This window comes from Maylandia zebra, linkage group LG23, assembly GCF_041146795.1.
Source record: "Maylandia zebra isolate NMK-2024a linkage group LG23, Mzebra_GT3a, whole genome shotgun sequence".
In the NCBI taxonomy this organism is placed as follows: domain Eukaryota; kingdom Metazoa; phylum Chordata; class Actinopteri; order Cichliformes; family Cichlidae; genus Maylandia; species Maylandia zebra.
This window is the reverse complement of record NC_135188.1, coordinates 18,420,969-18,445,930: the sequence shown is the minus strand read 5'-3', so window position 1 is coordinate 18,445,930 and position 24,962 is coordinate 18,420,969. Positions and strand designations below refer to the sequence as shown.

The following is a 24,962-nucleotide window of genomic DNA, read 5'->3' as shown; positions in this document are numbered from 1 at the left end:
TGATATAACTTGAAATTCCAACTTGGTTTTCCTTGACAATTTTTCTTTAAATTCTTATTATAAATTTTAAAGGTGGAAATGAGCTTTCCTTCAACAACAGTGCTGTATGTAAGAAATATGTATGTAATCTGGAGGAAGAGCAACAGAGGTAGAGGGTGAAGGAGACTTGATTGTCTGCAGGGAAACTTTTCACACCAGAGAGGAATAAAAATGTCCTGCTGACAAACAGCTGATGTCCAGCTGATTATTAATAAAACAGCAGCTGACCTCCATACACGACCCCTTTTTCAGGACATGCAGTGGTTTTACAAACTCAGTCTGTTTTTAGTTGTCTGTACTGAAGATCCGAGGAAAAATATTACATTTGTAAAAGCAGTTAAAAAACAGCATTCATTAAAAAAAATAAAGTCAATAAATGATACCAAATAAAAACATGAATGGAAATAATGTATAAGCAGCACAACTTAAACATCAAAAAAGAGAAATGCCTTTAATTTTGCGAAAAAAATAAAATGAAATTAAAAAAGCCTGACCAATTTATTTTCATACAATAAATTAGAAAACTATTAATACAATATACCTGAAATGTTTATTTATAGAATACAAATAAAACATATTAAAAAAATAAATTAATAATATTCAAATTGGTTAAAGGATTTTGCTAAATGTGCTTTAGAAACAACCCAATAATGTTTTTTAATGCTCTGTAAATATTTGAATATTAATATTAAATATATAATATTCTTTTAATTTTTTTTTGAAGTGCTACGAAACTGATGTAAAAAAATAATTTTAAAAAAAGTTGTGAAAATATTGATAAGTCATCCAAATTATTTTAGAATAAACAAAATAAATTCTTGACAATTGTTAAAAAAATTCTTAATAAAATATATTTAAAAGAATCTGTTAAACAAATGTTGATTTAAGTCAAAGTTCTAAATAATAAAATGTATTCTATGGGTATCACTAAAATCTAAAATATGAAATAACTGTCAGAGAATATGTGAAATACAACTCTATACAAACGTAATGTAAAAAATAAGAAGCTCTCTGTGTTGTTTAAATATTTGGTCATGTTTCTTCTGCAGCAGGATTTTCTTATTTTTTCAAACTGAAGAAACAAAGTCGAGTGAAAGTCGACACGTCTGCAGCCCGCAGGAACATCATGCCGCTGTGGACGTTTTCACACTTCCTGTTTGGGAGTGACGGTGACGAGCAGTGCCTCAGCTGCCGGACAAACAAAACATCTGTATTTAGATCCACAGCTGCTGCTGCTGCTGCTGATGATGATGATGAAGCCCTTGCGGAAGCTGCTGTCCTCCTGACCTTCACACCAACTCTTACTGCGACTCTTATTGTGTGAAGCAGACAAAAATAATTTATCTGTTTATAATTCAGACTTATTCATTTATTCATTTGTGCCTTTTCTGTACCTTTTTAATTAGATCAGAGTGTTTTCATGGCTGAACGTCATCCTCCTCTGAGACACTGAGTTTTAATGAAGAGTTAGATTTATTATTTACATCTTTAATTTTAAATGGGTCACCAAAATAAATCGGTATCACAGGTATTCTTCTGAGAACATGCCAACATCAGCCACCAATATTATTCATCAGTTACAAGCATTACTGCTGAAATAGGCTATTTCATTAGGGCATGTTATGTTCACTAACAGATGGTTCATCTGAACCTGATGGAAAAACCTAATAACTCTGATGAGAACATGTTTACCTTGACCTGAGTAGCATCGAAAGGAGATGACAGAACACACATCTGTGAATTTATCACTAGTCCTACCCGACCCAGCTCTTTAGAACAATACTATTAAGTAAATGATCAATTTGTGTTTGAGAAAACAGTAAATAAGCACATTTCACATGCTAAGAAAAAGAACAACCACCAGTCTTCACTAAAACTCCAAAACCATGCACTTCCTCTAATGTCCACTTGAGCCTCCCAAAATGAGTCAGTCCCCATAGTCTCACATGTTAAAACCACTAGTTTCCCCCTCATCTTAACAACAGAAGGGGGAGTGAGTTTCTAGCACATCAGGCTGAAGAACCAATCAGCTTATACGACGATGAGGTGTCCGCCATTTGGGAGTCCTGATATTGCTGTGATTATTATTTCTTATATTGAGACGATGAATGTTATTCTCTCACTGACAACTTAAAAAAACTTAGCCTGAAATCCACAGGAGGAATCAGTGGTGCTGAACAGACCAATCAGAGAAGTTGCAGGCTATTTTACAATCAGGACATGTCTTTGATTTCAATTCCATTTTATGTATATAGTGCTAAATCAAAACAACAGTTGCCTCAAGGTGATTTATATTCTAAGGTAAAGACACTACAGTAATACAAAGAAAACAGAAAACCCCATCATATGACCCTTTATGCGCAAGCACTCTGGCGACATTGGGAAGGAAAAACTCCCTTTTTAACAGGAAGAAACCTCCAGCAGAACCAGGCTCAGGGAGGGGAGACTGGTTAGGGGCTTCAAACACATCAAGCAGTACAGTAAACTTAACAAGCATTAAAATGCACACTAACACCAAAGTAATAACAATAATCAAGTCATCCTGATAATTTTAGAAACTTTTTTGTGGATAACAAGGTTAAAATAGATGTTGTATTGTTCTTAAATTTCTCAGAGTCATGCAGCTGAGAATCTTTTACACCCTCTGATTTGAGGGACTGTACAGCGCAACACTCCCAAGTGTTTATTTAAGCCTGACAGTTGTGGATCGGTTATTGACTGAATCCTAGGAAGATTTTAAGAAAACAGCCTTGAGCCTGGAAAATAATTCTGCAACGTTAGAAACCTACTTTATTATCCAAACATTTTACGAGGTCAGGATTAGAAACTTCTGCATGGCTGCTCTCTGTGACTCTTTGCTTCTTAAATGTCATTAACAGTAGCCCTGCAGCGCTCTAGTGGCTCTGGATGTCTGAATCTCCCAAGGCACAAACATTTGTGTCCTTTCCAACATCTGGATCAAATCACAGCTGCAAACGTTATGTTCTCAGTTTGTCTTCAGGGAAAAAAGATGAAAAATTAAGAATTCAGCTGACAGCTTCCTGAAGGAAATGCCGCTGTGGATCACATGACCCTGTGGTTTGACCTTCAGGAGGCGATATCAAAGGAAAGCTGATCTTCAGGATGTTTTTCTGTCATTGTGATATCACAGAGAGATTCAGTAGCCTCCTGAAACCCAACACTCTGCTATTATCATGCAGGAAGAAGAATACTCCCACTCAAGAAGGACATTTGTGTTGGAAGGACAATTCTCCATAACCCTTAGCACTAAAACTAAAGAGCATCTCTTTAAAACAAGCAGGTGGACACGTTGGATCCACAGGTCCATATCAGACCTTTAGAGTGATTTTGACTGTTAAAACAGTGTTAACAATTGTAGAGTTCAGGGTGAAACCAGCCCCACCAGATCCAGTCTTTTTGCAGCCTTGCCTAGTGGACTCTGTAAAGTCTTTCCAATTCCTGGTAATCATCATCTCCAGAGACCTAAAGCAGCAACTAAACATGAGCTCCTTCATGAAGAAGCAACTGCAGAGCATGTACTTTCTGCAGCAGCTGAAGAAATTCAACCCGCTGAAGTCAATGATGCTGCACTTCTACACTTCTACTCGTTCATCACAGAATCTCTACCCACCTCCTTCATCACCATCTCGGATATTTAGATTACTTAGCCTATACATCTCTGTGCACCACCAGAGACTGAGTCTAACATTCCTCAACTTGACTTCAGGATTTTAATGTTCCCTGCAAACATGAAAATGGGTTCAATATGTGCCCACTGGTTTGGTTCTGCTTTGGACTTGGCCTGCTACCAGTACTTGTGTCCTGCTTTTCGTGTTTCATAAAGGATCAGAACAATGGTCTTCTCAGGGTAAGTCCACCTCAGTGGAAACATGGAACTGTTTAAACTGTGTTGATTGGCAGGTTGAATCGATTTCTTCTCTCTTCATATTGATCAGAAAACCTTACATTTCACCCAGCTACTTCATAGTTAATATCAGCATTTAGAGATGGAAAAAGACTTCAAGCTTCTTTACAGTTGGTCAGTTTGCAGGAGGATCTGGTTCAAAAATCTAATTCTTCCTCAGCCTCTGGTCAATTTTTAAAAGAACCAAATAAAAAGTCAGTAGTAGTAAATGAGGGGTTGTAGGAGTTGTGTTTGCACACATGAAAAAGACATTTGATGCAGTCAGCCTGACTGCAAAGAAAATACTGTTCAAGACTTAAAGGAGAACCATTAATTCTTGAGAGTTCAAGTGGTGTCCCGCAAGGTTCAATATAAGGCCGTTTTTTTTTTAAAGCTCTTTTGTTTTTAATTATTGATGGTGTTTTCATGTTGTTTGATACTGCTTGTTGCTTCACCGGACATTTTCTCATGTCGCCATCAGACAGCTTCATCAGGAGCCACACAGAAGAAGCAGCAGCAGCTCGATTTCAGGTGAGAATGAAGACAAACGAGAGTTCCTGTCCTTTTTCCTCCAGCTGATCTGACTTGCAGGCACAACATAAAAATAACCTGATTAGTCGAGTTGGTGTGAAAATAAATGTCAGTGTTTGATGGCTGGCAGCTGTGGACTCTTCCCTTCCCGCCTCGTCTTTCTCCTTCTCTACTTGTTTGAATCATGATTTAGGAGAGATGAATATAATGGAGTCTACAGTGACCGTCATCTATTTCTGCTCTTTCACTCTCTGCGTGATTCAGCTAAGAGTTTGATGCCTTGCTCTGCAGCTCCTCAGCGGACCGCCTCTTTCTATCAGCGTTTCCAATCCGAATGTCTTCCAGCTATCAGCCTTCATCAGGTTAGAAGATTGGATGCTGGAGGTGCTGACAGCTGTGCTCCCCAGATGGAACTGCTTGGGGAGCTCGGCCATGTTGTTTTCTCCTTCATTGAATTCTCAGAAACGGGATGGATACTTCAGGGAAATGAGGCTCAGTTGGGCATTTGAGTTACTTCTCTGCAGTTCTGGATTCCTCAGACCTGACAAAAACATCCTCTGCCAAGGCCAACATCCTTGGTTATATTTTTAAAGAAAATGATGGGTATTTGGACTTCCTGCTTTTGTGATCCACCTCATCTGAGTAAAATTAGACTGACAGTCACTAAAAACCAAGTTCAATGCATTACAGTGTTTAAAGACCGAGTCAGTCTGGAGGTGGTTTTTTTAAGCTTTTTTTTGGGGGGGGGGGCAACTGCATGTTTATCTCAAGCTTCACAAGTTTATCTCAGTTTATATCTTTTGAAATGCTTTTTAAAAGACAAGCAGTTTTTTTAACACGATTTTACAGTTTGTGTTGTTATTTTACTTTTATTGTGAAAGATTCCAATGTCATAGTTTTTACACAGTCAGTTGTATTTCTAAATAAGCAGCTTTTACATAGTGACTCATGTCTGCCAATCTTTAAAAATGAACAAGAGTTCAGTTTTGCTTTTGGATACAGAGGTCAGGCACACACTGACGTCAGGTCTGCTCCTGCCCATGTTATGTGACCAATATAGGTTACCATGGTGATTTATCCAGGTAAAAAGAGAGCCAGTTTGGTGACACAGAAACTTAACTTTAAGCCTGACATGGCTCGCTACTCCACGAACCTGGCTTCATAGTACACTCCTCTGGACCCTCTATCAATTTTCAGGTGAGTTAAACATCGGCTCATACCTACGCATCACACAAAGTGGACGAGTTCTGATTTCAGAAATCTGAACTGAACCATTTTAAAAACATGGAAAATAAGATTTTAGGATAAAACCTGAAGAAGGAGATTTCCCCTTCATCATCAGCTTGTCTTCTTCAGAGACCACGTGAGTTCTGAGGGACCTGACACGCTTTCCTTTTCATCCTGGGTGATGGCAGAGGACAGAAGAATGTCATCAATCACATGTTTCTCCAGTTTATTGCAATACCAAAACTAGCACATACACCCTTAGTATTATTATTTATTTATTTTTATAAAGCCACATAAGACATTTGAAAATTCAAAATGGCTGTTTATTCTGAAGAAAAGAAAGACGTCCTGAAAACCAACCAGAAGATTCCTTTTTAAATGACTGAAGCGTCAACTTTTATACCTGACAGTAGAGAAGTTGATTGAAAAGGGTTTTCACATGATTTATTTTTTAACTGCAAGTCTGCATGTCAAAGAGCACAAGAACCTCAAAGGGAACTGCCGCTGATGCACCTGTCAGAGTGTGAGAGTTAAAAAGTGTTTAATGTACAGCAAGTTTAACTGTTGTTCTATGAAAACTAACACATTTTACAAGAGAAGTGTTTTAGAGACAGCACACTGCTGAACTCCAGAGCGAGAGAGGAGAGATCTGTTTACAGTCTTAACTTTTATTTCTCAGGACAAAAAAGGAGGGATTTACAGCTAAATAAAAACTGACACGTAACACCAAAAACAAACTTTAGTTTTAATTTAAGCTGAAAGAAGTTGGGAAGCCAAACCTTCCGAACATCAGGGTGAATACTAATGTCAAACTGGTTACTTACAAACATCAAAGTCATTAAAATCATGCAGCAGATTATGAAATGCTGCTGTCTTCGCTAGTCGGACCATAAAATCTTCATCAGTAAAACTAAGTATTGTTTTTATTTTCATGTATGACACTGGGACTGGGACTCAGTCTGACACTCTCAGTGAGCTTTGGCCCTGCCATACTTGCAGGCAAACACTGCTGCATCTTTATATCTGCGAACACTTTATAGTTTATTTTAGTCCATTTTTAATTCTGTGCTTTAATATTTTTTTCCTTTTGTCAATTTTGTGTTCTGGTTGATATTTTTAGACCCTGTAACACGGCACATACACCGAGCATAAAGTTTTATTTGGTATTCATTACTGCACTGTCATGACATCCTTACATGTTTGACCTGGTAGTTGAACTGTGCGGTGAATCTAAAAAATTAAAGTCATTCAAACCTATTTTGTACCTACATTATAATCAGTCCAGTCCTTTTTGGTTACTTAAATGATCCTGTTAGAGCTGTGATGTCACATGTGTTTCCTGTTGGTCAGCTCTCTCTTGATAAAGACATTTTTACTTTTCTTACATTTTGTTTTTGTTGCTTTTTCCTTTTTATCCTTCATAAATGAAGGATATTCAACAGTCACTCTGCCAAAAACAGATCGCAGTTTCTACCCTGGCATGTCCTCTCTCAAAATGAGCTGATATCACTCATGAGAGAAATGTTTGACATGTGTTTAATAGATTATAGACCAACGAGTCATTTACAATGTTTAAATAAGGGCAAAAATGAATTTTTGGCACAACGCCTGCTCTGAGGCAGCTGTTCTCAGGTGTTCTGCCTCCTGTCATTTGAAACACAGTTTCCTCACTCTCTCTCTGTGTGTCGTCACTCCTCTCTCTCCCCTCGGTATTTAAAGTGTGTTTCGCTGTGCTCGGAGCTGTGAGGAGTATTTCTGCTCTTCCTCAGCGGGTCCTCGGACTCCTCCCTGCCCGGGGATTATCAAACAGCCTGATCCGAGTGGGGGTCTTCAGCAGGAGGATGGCGCAGAGCGCAGCGCGGAGGCGCCATGAGAAGCTGAGCTGACTTGGATCCACTCAGAGGAGAGCAGGAGGAGCACAAGGACATGTTCTCGGAGCTGAGCGGCTTCAACCTGACCTCTAACCTCAGCGAGCCTTCCACCGCTCCGGGTCAGGAAGGGGACGAGGAGTGGAGAGACGCACCGCTGGAGCGGCTGTCGCGCGGAGGTCACGTGGTGGTGTCGGTGTGCCTCGGCTCCATCATGGTGTTCGGCTTCCTCAACAACCTGCTGGTGCTGGTGCTGTTCTGCCGCTTCAAGAGCCTGCGGACGCCCGTCAACATGATGCTGCTCAACATCAGCGTCAGCGACATGCTGGTGTGCGCGTGCGGCACCACCCTCAGCTTCGCCTCCAGCCTGCAGCGCCGCTGGCTGTACGGCCGCCGCGGCTGCATGTGGTACGGCTTCGTCAACTCGTGCTTCGGTAAGTGTATGTACCCCTGGAGCCTCAGAGCCCGAGAGGCTCTGTCAGGTTACCGGTCTGAGCTGACCAATCACTGGCTTCATTTAAGAGCAACTTAAAAAAAAGTTTTTCTGTTGAAACAAACAGTTAAACTTAATTTTAAACTTTATTTATAAACAGCAAAAGTGAAAAGATTATGTCAACGTTTCTGCGCTTTATTTTGAAAAGTCTCCAACCAGACTCCCTGCAGCTTTCAGAGGTTTAAGAAGCGGTCCTCTATTTTTTCATGCTGCCGATTTTATTCAGTGTTTACTTACTTTACAGCTTTATTTATTCCATATTTTCTGTGGATCCAGCTGCACTTTATTCGCTTTACATTTGAGCAGTGCACAGGTTTGATCCTGATGTTTTCTTCTCCCACCTGTTGAGTTCTCAGGGGTCACGTGGGCCATGTTTCGTGAAGTGGGTGGAGATGCAGATAAAGTGCAGCTGCCTGCTGCAGATAACAAACCTCTGTCCGAACACGGGACCTCAGGGGACCCACACATGAGCTCTGGTAATGTGATCAGAATCAGCTCTGGGTGGTTTTATTAAATGTAGCACACAACAGAAAATAATCAGACCACAGGAAGTGGACTGTTACCTGCTCTGTTCTCACCTGGGCTCAGTTTGAGCTACATGGAGCTGCAGCTTCAAGACTTGTATAGGCTCAGTTTCACAGACATGGATCAAGGCCAGTCTGGCTGGTTAGTAACTAGGGCTGGGCAAGGCTGGACTGGGACAAAAAATCGGCCCGGGCATTTTGACTAGAGACCGGCCCACCAGGATAAAGATTGAAAATGTGACGTCATTCAGGGGTAAAACCGCAAAGGATTCTGGGAACTTGTGGCAAGAGGTACTAGCGCACGCAGGCTTTCAATTGAACTCAGTTACACAGCGATAAAAAGAAACCCAAAAAATGTCAAGAAGCTGTTGTATTATTAACTGCAATAGCCGGTCGCATGACAGCCACGGAAAGCCGACGGGTAAACAGATCGTTTTTTTTTTTTTATCGGATTACGTCGTTGAAGAGAAATTTTTTAAGCCATGTTTCCGAAGTAAGAGCCGACGGATGGTCTGGATATACCAAATATAACGTCTCAGAACACTCCAGCTCACATGTTAGTCTGCTCCAAGCATTCCCACAAAGGTCAGAGTTTTGTAGTAGTTAATACGTCGTTTTTCTTAACATAATTGGTGATATAGGTTACAAGCAAGTCTGGCGCTGAACAGAAATTGTCGCGCTATGCTCCTTTATTTATTGTGCTTTAATAGTGAATTGTCCTGACACAATATTGCGTTTCGCTTCTGTTATCACCATGGTACATTGACAAAAAACATATACTTTTATTCACAGGGTAAAACAGTTGTTTTGTATCACTAATTGTCCATTGCGATTACAACATACAATATTATTGTCACTGCTACATTTCTGTAATGCTACCAGAAATTATTTCCACTACTAATTAATTACCGTTGAGCTCAAAGGTTATATTAATAAACGGTTAACGAATGTGTATTTATGACGACGATTTGTGAGACTGGTAAACTTACCTCTGTTCGTACGATGGTCTTTCGTTCTACACGGTGCGTTTCAAGGTCCTGCACCCATCCGTCGGTAAACTGTACCTGGGCTTGTTGCAGTGACCTGAAGTTACTAAAAACTTCATGAGTGTATGCACTCACTCCCAGAACCGTATAATTATAAATCTGAGCGTGGTGAAAGTTGGGCAGCACGCTGACGTCTTTTGTCCACTCTGTGTGCTCGTAAAGGTCTGACCCTTTCACTCCGTTGATTTTTTCCTCGTATCTTTTCTTTGTATTTTCATCGAGTCTGTCTTTCTACGGACCGGCATTGTCCTCCTTTTGTTTTGTACATTCCTTTTTTGTGCGGCAAAGAAAAAACAAGAAGGTATTGGAACCGGAGATTGAACGTTTTGCGGTGCTGCAAATGCTTGCATTTGATGCGGTACTTTGATTGTTTTGCCACTAGTTCCCGGCATGCAATGCGCGAAAATCACGTGATTGCTAAACAAGGGGGCGGGTGCATCCGGCCTCCTCGGCTGTAATTGGTCCAGCCCAGAGTCGATCATGACCAACTGGCCAATCCAACACCTTTCATTATATATACCCTTCCTAAAAAAAAAAAAAAAAAAAAAAAAATCCATCGGCCCATAAAAACAAAAAATCACCAGCGGCCCACCGCCCGATGGCCAGTCCAGCTATGGGGCTGGGTATCGTCACTGATTTCACTGATTTCTAGAATCGATTCGATTCCGATTCACAAGGTCCGATTTGATCCACGATTCGATTCGATTTAAATCTGAGAAATTTTGCCTCAGACAGTCAGAAATATTATAATTCAGATCAGTACATTTACATATTTTTGTATCTATAAAAAGGAAGCTGACACTCGCAAGACTCTATCAAAAGTGTGAGCATCACAGTAGATGCCTTTGTGTCAAAGTAGCTGAAGATAAAACACAGAAAAACATGAAGGTGATTTTCCTGGCCTGGGATTTTATAAAAATATTCTGCAGTACATCAAAAACGAAAGAAAACCATTAATCAACATATGAACATTACCTCTGAAGTTACAGCGGTTTTATTACAGACACAGCTAAGCGTTTTGCATTTTGTATAATTTTAAAAAGTTTACATTTGTTCAGAAGCCTATTGAACAGCAGAAATGAGTCTTTCTTTTCAGAAGTAAGTAAAAGGGAAAAAAAAACAGCGGCCGACAGCGCTGTAAACAACAGTAGACTTGTGCGTAACAAGCAAGTGAATAATGCAGAAAACAGATTTTTAGACGGGAAACTGTTCTTGAAGTATATAGAGAAAGCGAGAGAGAGCGAGAGAGAGCTGTGAATGAAGTGTGATTTTATCATGGTGCAAGCAAAACAGCAAAAGTCAGAGGGAATTCATGACGATGTTTATGTGAAGTGTAGTTTGGATCTTCTTTTGCTGCTGGTTCGGTCAATAATGTTTGGAGAGAGATAAAACCAACAGCTTTAGAATCAGTGTAAAAAGGGCGTAAACACAAAGCGCGGACCCGCCGAAACATTGGAATCAGCGAGCTGTCGGCTTTCAACCCCGACCGTGTCCGTGCCGTCGGGTGAGAAAGGCGACATCTCACTGATTCTGATCCGTCGGCGGGTCCGAGCTTTGCGTTTACATCTTTGTGCAGAATCTGTGTACCTGCTCTCATTTACTGTTTTAGCTTTTCGGTGGTTCTTGAAATTTTGTGAGGTTTAACCTGAGATTCTGGCGTTTCGGGCATTTTAAAAAAATCAATTCAGGATTTTAATGAATCGATATCACGTTATCCAAGCCAGAATCGATTTTAATCGATAAATCGATTATCAAAACCCACCCCTATTAGTAACCTTGGTTGTTGTTAACAAGTACAACAAATTTAGATTGGCATCAGAAAAAAAGAAATAGTTAAAAACAGCAAACAGACAATAACAACAATAATAAATACACACCTGAGGGAATGATTGTGCAGAGTGCAATGACAGTCCTGAAAGTTGTTATCAGTGCAATGCGGGAAGTGGGGGGGGGGGGGGGGGGGGGGGGGGGGGGGGGTCAGTTTAAGCAGTACTGGATTTGTCTGTGCCTTTTGCCTGATGGCAATTTTGCAGCTCAATCCAATTCATTTTTTTTATATGGCACCAAATCACAACAGCAGCCACTTTTTCTTTTAAATAAATTATTAATTACTGATAAACTGTTGAGGTATTAAAGACTTCTTGGGTATAGTGAGAAAAAGATTATGATTATTTCCAACTTTTCTTTTGATGAAGCGCCAATTTACCTGTCGCCATGGTGACATCCCCTCTAAAGAGCCTGGACAATATAGCAGCTGGAGGCTCAGTTTATACTTCCAGTTGATCGATATAGTTTCAAATGATGCTGAGGGTTACAGTAAAAAAAAAAGTGACAGGTTGTTTACCAAACAGCAGATCAGGTGCATCAAGTCAAGTAAGGACATAAAACGTGGATGGAGAGGACCCTAACCTACAAGCAGCCACAGAAAAGCTTCATTCAGACAGATATGAAGAAAACCATTTCAAAACAGATCCTGATCCACCCACCCAGCTTCTTAGGTTTTTGTGCATAATGTGATGTGATAGGTTTGTAGCATAAACCCTATTCGCTGGAACGTTGAAGACAATATAATTACACTGCAAAGCAAGACACAAGGTTCTGGTTTACTCATGCATGAGGGAGGTGTCTGGCTGGAGCCAAGTGTCGTCCCACCACTTGACCTCCGTCAGAGACTCTCAGCCAGGCTCCCCATAGCACTCCTTTTATTGTGGTTACATGAATATGCATAGGTTCATTAACATATGACGTCTTACATAGGTATACATGTGAACAAAGAATACTGTGTGTGTGTGTGTGTGTGTGTGTGTGTGTGTGTGTGTGTGTGTGTGTGTGTGTGTGTGTAGGTGTGTATGTAGGTCAAGATGTGACCCTGTGAAGCCTCCCTAAAGCTAGTGCCAGGATGTCTGAGTCCATCTAACAAAAGGCTCTTATACTTAAACAGATATACATGTGCTTGCTATACCATAAATCAACAAGAAAAGATAAACTCTCCTAGGGAGTATGTGATTCATACCAAGGACACTCTAGAAGAACGGATGCACTCCCTAACACACAGAGCTGTTACTTTAGGATGAAACATCCTTTCAATCCACCAATGATTATATACACTTCTAAGCATATATGAGTAAATATTTCTAAGCATAAATGACAATCAACAATACAAATCTAACATTTCCCCCCTTTTTGACCTTTATGCTTGAAAAGTTCCCAGTTATGAATACCTCATGTCTGACAGTTTCAATGCAAACATTGTTATATTCAGCATATGTCAAATCACCCTAAATTACTGAAAAAATACACAGTTTAACAAATGTATTAGCAGTTATCTCATTCCTCATTGATCTCATCTCATGGCAAACTGCATCCTACAAGCAAACAAAGAAATTGTTAATTTAATAGTGAAAATAAGAAAGTAACATTTTCAAAAACATCTCAGCTTGGTGATGCTTCCTCCGGGTGTGCAAATCACATGTCTCTCTGCAGGGTGGTTTGAGCTCTGCAGGGCGTCATGAATGTCTCTTCCAGATGTTTCCATCATTGTCCATAGGACCAGAGTCCAAACGTATGTAGAATAAACATTCAAACATACCAGTTGGTTTTGTTGTTTGTCAACATGGGTCTCAGCTATTTCCAAAGCTGCAGACCTCTCAGCACTCTAGTTTTATGGCCTCTCATTACCCCATTCAAGCCTTCGTCCTGCGAGGGGGATATTTATGACTCCTTAATTGTCCACGCTCTGCAGAGAAACACCTCTGTGGAAAGGGTGCAGGGTTGTTTTACTGCTGTTATGATCCCAGCAGCCTTCAGAGTGTCATCGTATGCACAGTACAGTGGCACATTAGGTGATGTTCATAGTAAACTGCTGTCATCACCACCATAGTTTCTGGTTCCTGTGCTTTCACAGAATCATGATGTCATCCTCGAACTCCTTCTGCGCTGTCGGTGGAGCTTGGCACGCTCCTCATCCCTCGAGTTTTCGTGTTCCAACGCTGCTGAAGGTTTAAGGCAGAGCACGTCGTACACCTTAGTTGTCTTCCTCAGCATCAATATTGAATCTTTCATTTTATTTAAAATCTTGCTGTGGGAAGTCTCCTCTTGATCTCCTGGAAGCTTAGTAGCACAGCTCTCTGTGTCCTGTCTGCTGTGCTGAAGATGATCTCTGATCCTCCTGAAGTCTCTCTCCCATCTTGTGGACGATCCTCTCCTCTATTTTGCAGGCAGTTTCATGGTCCTTGCTGTGGCTCCAAGGTCTGATTTCATGATGGGCCCCAACCAGCTTGATCTTTGACCTCAACCACTGCCTGGGCTGTCCGCTATGCCTGGAATGTTTCTCCTCACTGCTGCACCACTATATTTCAAAAAAACTTCTATTTGGAGAGCATGTCAACAATCATCAAACCACATTCTTTAGTTCAGTGAACTTCACTTATAGGCCATCGAAGCCTCATCTGAACATGGATGCACCACTTGCATAGATTTAATACTTGTAAATAAACAGCTAATCACACAAATCACTGCAACAATAATAGTAAACATTGTTTAATATTAATTCTGGACCCCACCTCTTGATGCATGGACACGCTCATGCGTCAACTCACCAAACCTGGATCCCTGTCTTAAAAACTGGCTCCACCAGGAGCCTGCATACACAAGATCTGGAAATAAAATCAACCTTCACACGTATAAACAATTATATCAAAAGAGTAGTAAGCATTCAGCACGGGCAAGACAAGTGTCATGTGCATGTTTTCTCAAATCATTAAATCACTATCATTACCATAATTCGCCCCAAACATGGATCATCCCATGTGCTCAGTTAACATTAACGTAATCGGTGACTTCTCTTAAGCAAAGTCACTCCACTCACATATTATTATTATGGGCTCAAAGTGGCCAGCAAAGAGCCCATAATAAACTATTCCATAAATACCGCAATCTCTTATTTGTTTTACTCATGTCACTTGTCCGTTTCAGCTGAATCCTCCACAGCATTCTCAAAGAAACAAACATTAGCAATACACATTGACTGTGGGCAGACGGAGGTCAGACACAGGTCAACAGGTTCCAGAGGTGCCATAAAAAAAAGACCATAAAATCAACCCTAGCTGTGGAAAGAATGTCAGTCACATGTAAACCCAGAAATCCTATAGTAGAAAAACATCAACCAGTTGTCCTGGTATAAATCATGTGATCAAACCACATGAAAAACTGTAATGCTGTAGAAAAAAAAAAAATGCAATGTTAGCGCTGCGCAGATGTATACAATTTCTCACAGTTTCTTTTACCAATCAGTCAGCTTCCCTTTTTATTTCCATTCATTCATGCTTTCTTTGCTGATAGTGGAATCGATTGTCGCATTTAGTTTCCACTCTCAGCAAAATGACGTCATTTCAAAAAGAAAAAGAACTTTTGATAGGATTACATCGCTGAATCCGGTTTTGGACAGGGACTTTCATTTAATAATTGTCCCAAATGAGTGGCTTTCTCGATCGGTCGCATAGCACTTTCAATTCCCGACGTGCAGATCTGCTTTAAAGAAAAGAAATAAACAAACAAAATCAGTGCCTGTTCAAAAGATAAAAATGAAAAATAACAAATTATCAAACCAAACTTTCAGTGCACTGTAAAAGTATCAAAATAAAAAGGCCTTGTTAAGTCATGACACAAACTCCTCACCTCAGGTAAATCATACCATTAGCATGGTTCATGGCATCATACCATCATACTAATCGGCAGGCTCGACTTCACAACAGAAGAAAAATCATCAGCTAGATTCACTCCAAATCAATCATCAGCTGCACAAAACACAACATAACCCTAATGTCATATTAGCTATGAGTTTAATCACCAAGTCTGTGCTCGTCACTCATTTAGGCCACAGATCTATTCTATTCAATTTTCCTTTTTCCTTCATCATAAAACATGTAACATGTTGTCATGCACTTCACAAAAAACGTTTGTTCAGAGTTGTATATCTAGATACAGAATTCACTCGCACATCAAACAGGAAACTCAGTGTTATAGGGTCTCCACTCAACACAACAAACTCCAACACATCTCATTCACTCGTGCTAAAATTCAGTCACCTTTCATTAATCTAAGAACCGATCAACTAATTTGCATATCAGTTATTAACCCACTAAGTTGACAGGACGACAGAAATGCATGTTCAAAATATTATCACAAAAGACAATTTCCCTCATACAGTAAATTACTTGCTGCATCAATCAAGCAGGAAGCTTCTCCCAATTTACCATTTTAACATTAAATTTATTGTCTGATCGCTGGTTAGTCAAACCAGGATTGTTTTCCACAAAAGTTAAATTGTTGTCCTGCAACTTGGACAGTCAATTTTTTTTAGGATAAATTCAGTATTTGATAACAAGTGTCTGCTAAATTGACACTATTTTACACTGATGAAAGATAACAAGCTAATTTTCATTGCATGTGTGTGGAGCTGTATATCCAGCAGAGCATGCAATGTGCTATGAGTTTCACTGGTCTTTACATCACACGAGGTGACTTGGACAAGATAATAAACAGACTCACACACTTAAAATGTTGTCTAATCTTCATAAGCTATTTTGTGTTTGGAATTGTTAGTAGGGTTAATATATGTTCTGTTTTTATGTATCTTCTGAAACAGGTTACCATCGGCAACCACACTGTGTGTTGTTAACCCCTTCTACAAATACCCTCTTTTAATGTGTAACACTTTGTGTATGGTCTTGTGTTATCTCTGGTGGATATTAGCTGCATGTGTGGTGTCACCTTTCCATTTTCTAACAGCACACTTGCATACCTCAGTGCTTGTCCCCTTCCCCCTTTTGTGGTGGTCTGGACACTGTGTCAATCCTCCACTTCCAGGCAGTTGCTTGTCTCCCCGAATTCCTTAACCTAATTTGATTGGCCACACTAAAACAGCAGCCTCAGTCCTCCTCTGCTCCTCTCCTTCTCTCCCACTTTTCAGTCCAATGGCAGTCAGCTTTTTTTCCAGCTTTGTCCCGTGTCTCTCTTTGTCCCACTGTCTCTTTCATTGCCATCTCACTCCAAACATGGCAAATGTCAAACTCAGACAGTCTTCTCAAAAGTCCTTCACACACAGTGAGGTTGCAGCTGGCTGGAAACGCATCTCCATCCATCCAATCTAGATGATGGTTCTTCTCTTTCTGATGCCGTTTGCCCACAGCGCTGCTGGACCTCTCTGCTCAGATTGTCTCTTGGACTCCTGTCCACTGTTAAATGTTTATGCTCGTGCTTCTGAAACTGCACTCGGTGTCTTCAGGGAGAGATTCGTTTCCTTGGATCTTGCTTGTTCAGGATGAGGACGGGAAGCTGCAAAACAATTCAGCCAAAAATTCTGGCTGAGTGTTTCTAATTTTTCTAATGATTTCAACCTATAATTTTCTTACGACTGCTGCCCGTGTAGGATTGATCCAGGTCCGTTCCCCACCTGTAAACGACAGACTGAGAGACTTTCATTATTATCATCACTGCTTAATCATCACACATCTCTCTGTCTGTGTTTGTGTGAACAATCCTTTCTTAAAAGCAGAAAATGACATTGTAGTTGTTTTTCGGCTGATCAACACAAAACCTTTTTCCTATGATTATTTTTCTTCGTCTACAATGTAATTTGTCTCTTTTTCACTCTTTTTTTTTTCCCTTCACAATAGCTTGTGATCTGCAAAATCACTGCTCTCACTCACAATCAAAGGCAATTACTTTTGCACAGTGCACAAAAACACTGTGATGTCAGACACATTCACACTCACTTTTTCATCTACATAAATAAACCATATGGCTGGAGATATGCGCCATGGTGATCCATAGGCATGATCACCAGTTTATTTAATTATTTTTAATCCAACAAAACAAATAAACAAAAACTGATGCTACACACACACGAGTCAAGGTGCAGAAAAACTGCTCATGGAAACGCTGCACACTCTCTGTTTCCCTCTCTTTGAGCAGCTCTCAGACAGCTCTTGATCTGATAATGTGTAGCTTGCTCATCAGCTCAAAAAACAAAAACAAAACTGCAACGCGACATCACACAGTAGTTGCAGCATATTAGTTGTTTTCACAGGCGTGCTGTATATCTCAACAATGGCTCATAATAAGACGACAGTCTTTCACACAGGTCAAGTGCCTCTATGCACTTCATTAGTTTAAATATTTACCTATATCACTTCACCTCACATGTCATTGTACTGAATTTAAGCAACCACAAGCTTAATGTAGATTACTTTTAACAACTATCCACCTCAATTACGTCCATGGTCTGGCACACAGGCTGTTAACATTTTGTGTCAGGAAGGGGTGGGGGGAAAGCCACCCACCAGAGCACAGCTGCTGATGTGGGCTGGCCTTTTCCACACACTCTTCAAGGCTGGTGTGTTTTCTGAAAACTTCTAACATTTGAATCTCTTCCATTTATAAGCCTGCGATTAACCGCACGGCTCAGGTCCGCGTGAAACCCGCGCGACCGCATTCGCGTGCACCCACGCAGCTGTGGAGCCTTCGCTCTCTCTCTTTTATACATAAATACTTTGTGCTGCCAGGAGCAAAGTCCAGCACAAACGTCTTTCTCCCTCTAACTCGCTCTTGGTTGCTTAGAAACCATAATAACAACAACAACTGCTGACGTCACACACCACGCGTTCTGCTCCGCACACACTCACACACAACAACAACAACGAGACGACGACGAAAATGACAATAACACAAAATAGGCCTACTCCGGACTCACACCGGACCGCTCGGGACCCTGACCCAGCTGTGGGACGCTCACCCACTCGCGCGACAAAACCCAATGAAGGGACGCTCGGGACACACACCCAGGGCGATTTCAAAACCGGACACACACCGGACGCTTGGGACCCTTGGGCGATTTAACCAAAACTTCTTTTTCGGGACACTAACCCAGTTATCGCTCCACAAAGCAGCGAACTTCTCAACGCCTCACAAAATGGCAGAGACTGCACAACGACACGGTTATAGAGTCGGCCTCTTTAAACTTACTTGGCGTTGCTTAGCGTGTAATATCAGCCTGAATCCCGCCGATCGCCATTCATCGAGGAGAAGGACAGACAGCGAATCCACAGGAACTTCCTGGCTGACGTCAGTCTTTCAGCGTGCCTCTCCCCCCCTCCCCCTCGGTGAATGCGATCCCAGGGAGCCGGCATCGAAGGACCAATTAATGATAGGTTTGTAGCATAAACCCTATTCGCTGGAACGTTGAAGACAATATAATTACACTGCAAAGCAAGACACAAGGTTCTGGTTTACTCATGCATGAGGGAGGTGTCTGGCTGGAGCCAAGTGTCGTCCCACCACTTGACCTCCGTCAGAGACTCTCAGCCAGGCTCCCCATAGCACTCCTTTTATTGTGGTTACATGAATATGCATAGGTTCATTAACATATGACGTCTTACATAGGTATACATGTGAACAAAGAATACTGTGTGTGTGTGTGTGTGTGTGTGTGTGTGTGTGTGTGTGTGTGTGTGTGTGTGTGTGTGTGTGTGTGTGTGTGTGTGTGTGTGTAGGTGTGTATGTAGGTCAAGATGTGACCCTGTGAAGCCTCCCTAAAGCTAGTGCCAGGATGTCTGAGTCCATCTAACAAAAGGCTCTTATACTTAAACAGATATACATGTGCTTGCTATACCATAAATCAACAAGAAAAGATCAACTCTCCTAGGGAGTATGTGATTTATACCAAGGACACTCTAGAAGAACGGATGCACTCCCTAACACACAGAGCTGTTACTTTAGGATGAAACATCCTTTCAATCCACCAATGATTATATACACTTCTAAGCATATATGAGTAAATATTTCTAAGCATAAATGACAATCAACAATACAAATCTAACATGATGTCAACAGTATAACAGGCAGAGGTCACGTCCAAAATCAACAGACCAGAACATTCTCATGCATCGCAGCACACTCTATGAAAACATGTTGCAGTGGAATGAGCTCTTCAACAGCTGGATTGAAAACTATCCAGAATGCTGTATTTGTCCAGAACAGCTGTAAGCTGCTCAGCCTGAACCTTTTCCAAAATCTTAGCAGTAAACAGTAATTTAGAGAAGAGTATGTAGCTGCTAAGAAAAGAAGGGTCAGCTTATTTTTTAAGTGGGTGGATAAGAACATTCTTAAAATAAACAGGAACTTGACCAAAGACCAGTGACGTGTTGATTTTAGTGACCACAGTGGCTGTTAGGCTGAAAGACATTTTTTGAACAAGTATGCTGGTATAATGTTAAGAGAGCAGGAGCCTACTTTCACTGAGACAACTAATTTTACCAGCTCAGGTAAAGGAGGTAAAAAATAACAGGCTGACCTGGGGTAGGAACAGGCACCAAACAGGAAGATGCCAAATATTATGTCTCACATTACAGATTTTTACTACAAAGAAAGAAAGAAAAATAAATATCAAATTTTATGACTGTTTTTTTTAACATTGACCATTGTTCACTGTAAATAGTCTCAGCAGAATTAAGGCAAATCTATTCAAATTACAATTTTTGATGCTAAACATGATTTAGTTACTGCACAGAGCTCAAATGGAGTCAGTACTGAAGATGTGAAAGCTGAAGTAGTGGTGACCCCTCCACACTATCATGATTTGCACTTATCTGCCCCTCTAGACTGAGCGGCAGGTACAGTAAGTGGACTTCCAGGGTAATTCCTTTATTTATGTTGCCTTTAAATTTCTGTCAAGAGTCGGTCATTCCCAGTTCCAAGGCAACATACCAATCTGCTTACTGCTGAAGATCACAGTTTTTATGCAGTATATGTTTTTGAAATGCTGCTCTCTGTGGAATTATCATTCTTATTCTTTGTTTTTACTAAGGTTACTGTAGCCCTGTAGTTATTCTGTTTTTTAATCTGCTCATGGCTGCTGGATTAAACTTGAGCTGGAGTCCATTCATTTTTCTGCATGTTAACGGATGTATTTTCTTTATTTCCAAATTGTAGATGAGTCCTTTTTTTAAGTTAACCTGATCACATCCTGTCTTTGTTCTTAGGCATCGTCTCCCTGATCTCTTTGTCCATCCTGTCCTACGACCGCTACAGCACTCTGATGGTGTACAACAAGCGGTCGGCGGACTACAGAAAACCCCTGCTGGCAGTGGGGGGGTCGTGGCTGTATTCGGTGATATGGACAGTGCCCCCCTTATTGGGCTGGAGTAGTTATGGCCTGGAGGGGGCGGGGATGAGCTGCTCGGTGTCGTGGACTGAGGAGTCACCTCGCTCACATTCATACATTATCTGTCTGTTTGTGTTCTGCCTTGGGCTCCCCGTCCTGATCATGGTGTATTGCTACAGCCGCCTGCTCTATGCCGTCAAACAGGTGGTTCACGTTCACAGATGCTGAACATCTGGCAACTTAATTTAGAATTTATATTTTCAATACAATAACGTCAACTAAAAGAGTTTTTAGTAGACATGTGTGTATATATTATATATTTTATATATGTTACATATATTTTCTTCCTTTAATTAAATTTGCATATTTATTTACATTATTCAGTTTATTAATTTATAATTTGCTATTTTAGGTATTTACACTTTTAAAGATATTTTTACTACCTAAATATTACAATATTTGTGCTTTGTTGCTTCTGACAGGGGTTTTTCTGTCTTTATCTTTTATTATTTCTGTATACTTATTTATGTTCTATTTTCGTGTCATGAGATTTTGATGGGACAATTTTGAAAATGTTTTAATGATAAAGTCCCTTCGTCTTGTCTGTCAGGTGGGTCGTATCAGGCGGACAGCAGCTCGTCGGCGAGAGTTTCACATTCTGTTCATGGTCATCACCACGGTGGTGTGTTACCTGATCTGCTGGATGCCATACGGCATTGTTGCCATGATGGCCACCTTTGGCCAGCCAGGACTCATCAGCCCCGTTGCCAGCGTCATCCCTTCAATCCTTGCCAAGACCAGCACCGTCATCAACCCTGTGATCTACATCCTCATGAACAAACAGGTGAGTGCTGGACTGAGCTGTTATCAGGTAGAAACAGGGCTTAAAATACGATTTGTCAGTACGGTAGGTAGGAGCACTGACACACTGATGAGGAAGAAAATAAAAATGCTAATAAATTAAAACATACACCAAAAAAGTAAGATGAATAAATAATATTTTCTAATTTTTAATGTAGATTTTGTGATTTTTTTTCCAACTTTCATTATATACATATTAAAAAAATGTGTAGGAAAAACTAAACATATATATAAATATAATGAGTAAATGAACATTTTTATGTTCATGTTTTTTTTCTTTTTGAATATTTAATTTAAGTGAGACAGAGAGGTGTGGCAGGATTGTTTTTTAATTTAATCTCAGTGCAAACTACATCAGTATGATGCCTACACACAGACAGAAACACACATGATGTCATTAACAAAGTACATCACAATGTTTTCTTTTTTTTTTTCAAAATCGTATATTTATTTAAAACTGTATTTAAAAAATGAACTTTAAATAGCAAATAAATATTCCATACTTTGAACAACCTAGCTCTCTAAAGCAGGGGTGTCAAACTCCAGCCCTGGAGGGCCGGTGTCCTGAAACTTTTACATGTGTCTCTGCTACAACACACCTGAATAAAATTAGTAGGTCTTTAGCCAGACTATAGAACTTGGCTGCATGCTGAAGTGGCAACCCCTAACCCTACTCTACTCAACTCTACTGAATCAAATGGCTGAATTGCCACCTCAGCATGCAGTCAAGTTCTATAGAATCTTGCTAATGACCTACTATTTGTATTCAGGTGTGTTGCAGGTGGGACACATGGAAAAATTTCCTCGAGGACTGGAGTTTGGCATCCCTGCTCTAAAGGAATAAGAAGGAAAAATAGAAAATAAATTCTTAACATATCTAAAAAACTGAAAAAAAATATATTGGTTGTAAATATTTTAAATATTTTAATTGATTCTACATGTACAAAGATATACAGTTACACCTTAAAGTTTTAATGGAAGATCAAAAAGTAAGACAATTGAAATATAAAAAAAAACGATGTTGCTTTTTTTGCTTGTTTTTTAATTAAGAACATCTATTCAACTCTTTGTTAACATAAGTATCAGCGAGTCACATGGCAGCAACTCAGTGCATTAAGGCATGTAAACATGGTGAAGACGGCCTGCTGAAATTTAAACTAAGCATTAGAATGAAGGAGAAAGACATTGTGGGAGCCAGATCCAGATACTGCTGCGACTTTCCCACATAATCATCTCTACAGTTTACAGAGAGTAGTCTTTAAAAAATTTTTTAAAAATCCAGTGAGTGGCAGTTCTCTGGGAGAAAATCCCTTGTTGATGCCAGAGTTCAGAGGAGAATGTCCAGACTGCTTAGAGCAATTAGAAAGGAAACAGGAGCTCAAATTACCGCTTGTTACTACTAAGGTATGCAGAAGAGCATCTTTGAATGCATTCAGCCATGTCTCAGCGGTTGAGGCTGGTGATGGTGCTACAAGTTGTTTTAGAAAACAAATTAAATTTAATTACACTGATAAGCAAAGAAACATTTGGTTTATTTTGTGAATAGCATGTTTGCTCAGTAAGAGACTATCTGCCTGGAGATAACATCAACATCTGTCTGTTAATGAAGCAGGTATTATCATACAGAGCGAGTTTGGACTGGAGAGCTCACAAACTCCCATTTACATCGTAAAAAATATACTTTCATGGCATATCATTTGGCTAATCAACAAACTTCAGATGAGGTTATTGGGTAAGTGAGGATGGAGCTTAAGACAGAATAGCTGCCAACACTGGCATTGACATATATTATATTAAAACCACTAACAAAAACAAATCTCTTTGTCAGTTCTACCGCTGCTTCCTGATCCTGTTCCACTGTAAACACCCACTGACGGAGGATGTACAGTCCTCCATGCCCTCCAAGACCACCATGGTCCAGCTGAACCGGCGCGTGTTGGATGGCAGCCCCGCCAGGCCATCTGGTACCAAACCCATTGTGCAGGAGGTGGAAGGAATCAGCGCTGCAGAATCTGACAAAACCGACCCCGTAGAGCTGCCGCTGCCACCCCTGCCGCTGCCTGAAATCTCCTCCTCCTGACAGCCCTAAGCACTGACTGTTCACTGAAAAGTGGGGCCAGCAAATGTCTGTTTTTTGAACCCTTCAACCACCAACATCTCAGCTCATACTCACACCCATACTCATCACTTCTCAGTTTGTATGTGTTTCATTTTTTTTGGGAAACGATGAGGTCATACCCTAGATGCCAACCGTATTCAGCTGCTGTAATTATTGATTTAATAATGTGAGCTAAACTAATCTAACAGAAGAGTTAAATCCTGTTGTCGGATTCAACCGTTGAAATCAGAGGCTCGGTAGAAATCAGATTTTGCTTGTTTGTTTGCAGACCTCAGACTTTAATGACTAATTTGTGGGTATTTTTCTATGGTCTGTGTCCTGTTGGTGTGTTGGGAATAAAGTGCTGTGCTCTGCTTTGACTCTCTGACTTTAATTTTAGCAGGCTCAATATGAGCGATGATTAGTAGTTCTGATGCATGCATGTCCTTTGATTTATTTATTTATTTTTTGGAAAACTACACAATTTCACTGTCCATAAAGAAGGCCACTAATACAAGATACGAGCTATTGCAAAGAAATGGAAGTTAAGGCCACTGTACAGGCCTGATTTTACAAACTTATGCTTGGTCTTAATGGCCAGGTCTCTTTTTTGCTGCTGCAAGTGCAACTAAAACAAGTTGTTGGGTCTGTGTTTCCACAAGCCCCGCTGGTTTAGAGACATATTCATCATGAAGAAAACAAGACAGTCAGCGATCGATCGATTTACTTGCAAGGGAGGCCTCGTCGGTGTCTACCACGACATCGGGGTCATTTACCACGAAATGACCCCGACGGCCTCCGCTTGCTGCCTTTTATTGGGAAAACAGTTCACACAATACACAGTAGTTTACACGTACCTCCCCTCGTAACCCCCCTTGGCACTGTATGTAGATGTGTGTGGGTGTGTAAGAATGTGTGTGTATGACCTCCTGCTGACCAAGGGTCATAAAAGCAGGAAGCAACATCACAAGAAACAGATCTTCCAGATAGGATGTGCCTGTGATAAAACACTACAGCCCCTACCCAGAACCTCGAGAATCTGGGGAGATGGACAAAGAATTCCTTTCATCACAGAGTTAAAACAATGTAGAGATGGTAAGCATAAAAATGACAACATTTAACAATTCACTTTAACAAAGTCACATTAGAAAATTCATCACTTACATTAAATGATTTTGACTCAGTCAGATTAGTAATTGAGCGCTGGTTA

The 24,962-nt window shown here is 40.4% G+C and overlaps 1 protein-coding gene and 2 long non-coding RNA genes across 4 annotated transcripts; 1 reads left to right on the top strand and 2 right to left on the bottom strand.

Annotated features, from left to right (window-relative positions):
* Nucleotides 1-1,449: 1,449 nt before the first annotated feature.
* On the bottom strand, nt 1,450-9,686 carry LOC143414892 (uncharacterized). The gene is made up of 3 exons (XR_013095499.1): nt 9,576-9,686; nt 5,786-5,875; nt 1,450-1,488 (listed from the first exon to the last, which is right to left on the bottom strand). It is a non-coding gene; the product is annotated as an uncharacterized LOC143414892 (long non-coding RNA).
* On the top strand, nt 7,450-24,118 carry LOC101468965 (pinopsin). Of its 2 annotated transcripts, none has more exons than XM_004573205.3 (4): nt 7,450-8,003; nt 20,672-20,997; nt 21,404-21,637; nt 23,483-24,118. In XM_004573205.3, the coding sequence occupies exons 1-4, from the start codon at nt 7,628-7,630 to the stop codon at nt 23,732-23,734; spliced, it is 1,188 nt and encodes a 395-aa protein (XP_004573262.1). In that variant the 5' UTR covers nt 7,450-7,627; the 3' UTR covers nt 23,735-24,118. The 2 variants fall into 2 exon arrangements, with proteins under 2 accessions (XP_004573262.1, XP_076735913.1); XM_076879798.1 differs by lacking the exon at nt 7,450-8,003 and adding an exon at nt 16,777-18,841.
* Nucleotides 12,229-18,747, bottom strand: LOC143414891 (uncharacterized). Its single transcript, XR_013095498.1, has 2 exons — nt 18,657-18,747; nt 12,229-13,980 (listed from the first exon to the last, which is right to left on the bottom strand). It is a non-coding gene; the product is annotated as an uncharacterized LOC143414891 (long non-coding RNA).
* Nucleotides 24,119-24,962: the final 844 nt, after the last annotated feature.

Excerpts from the sequence above, each read along its gene's own strand:
- LOC101468965 (XM_076879798.1), top strand. The coding sequence starts at position 18,448 with ATGAAGGGACGCTCGGGACACACACCCAGGGCGATTTCAAAACCGGAC. Across the intron at positions 18,842-20,671 it reads GAAGGACCAATTAATGATAG|GCATCGTCTCCCTGATCTCT; the intron begins GTTTGTAGCATA and ends CTTTGTTCTTAG. Across the intron at positions 20,998-21,403 it reads TGCTCTATGCCGTCAAACAG|GTGGGTCGTATCAGGCGGAC; the intron begins GTGGTTCACGTT and ends CTTGTCTGTCAG.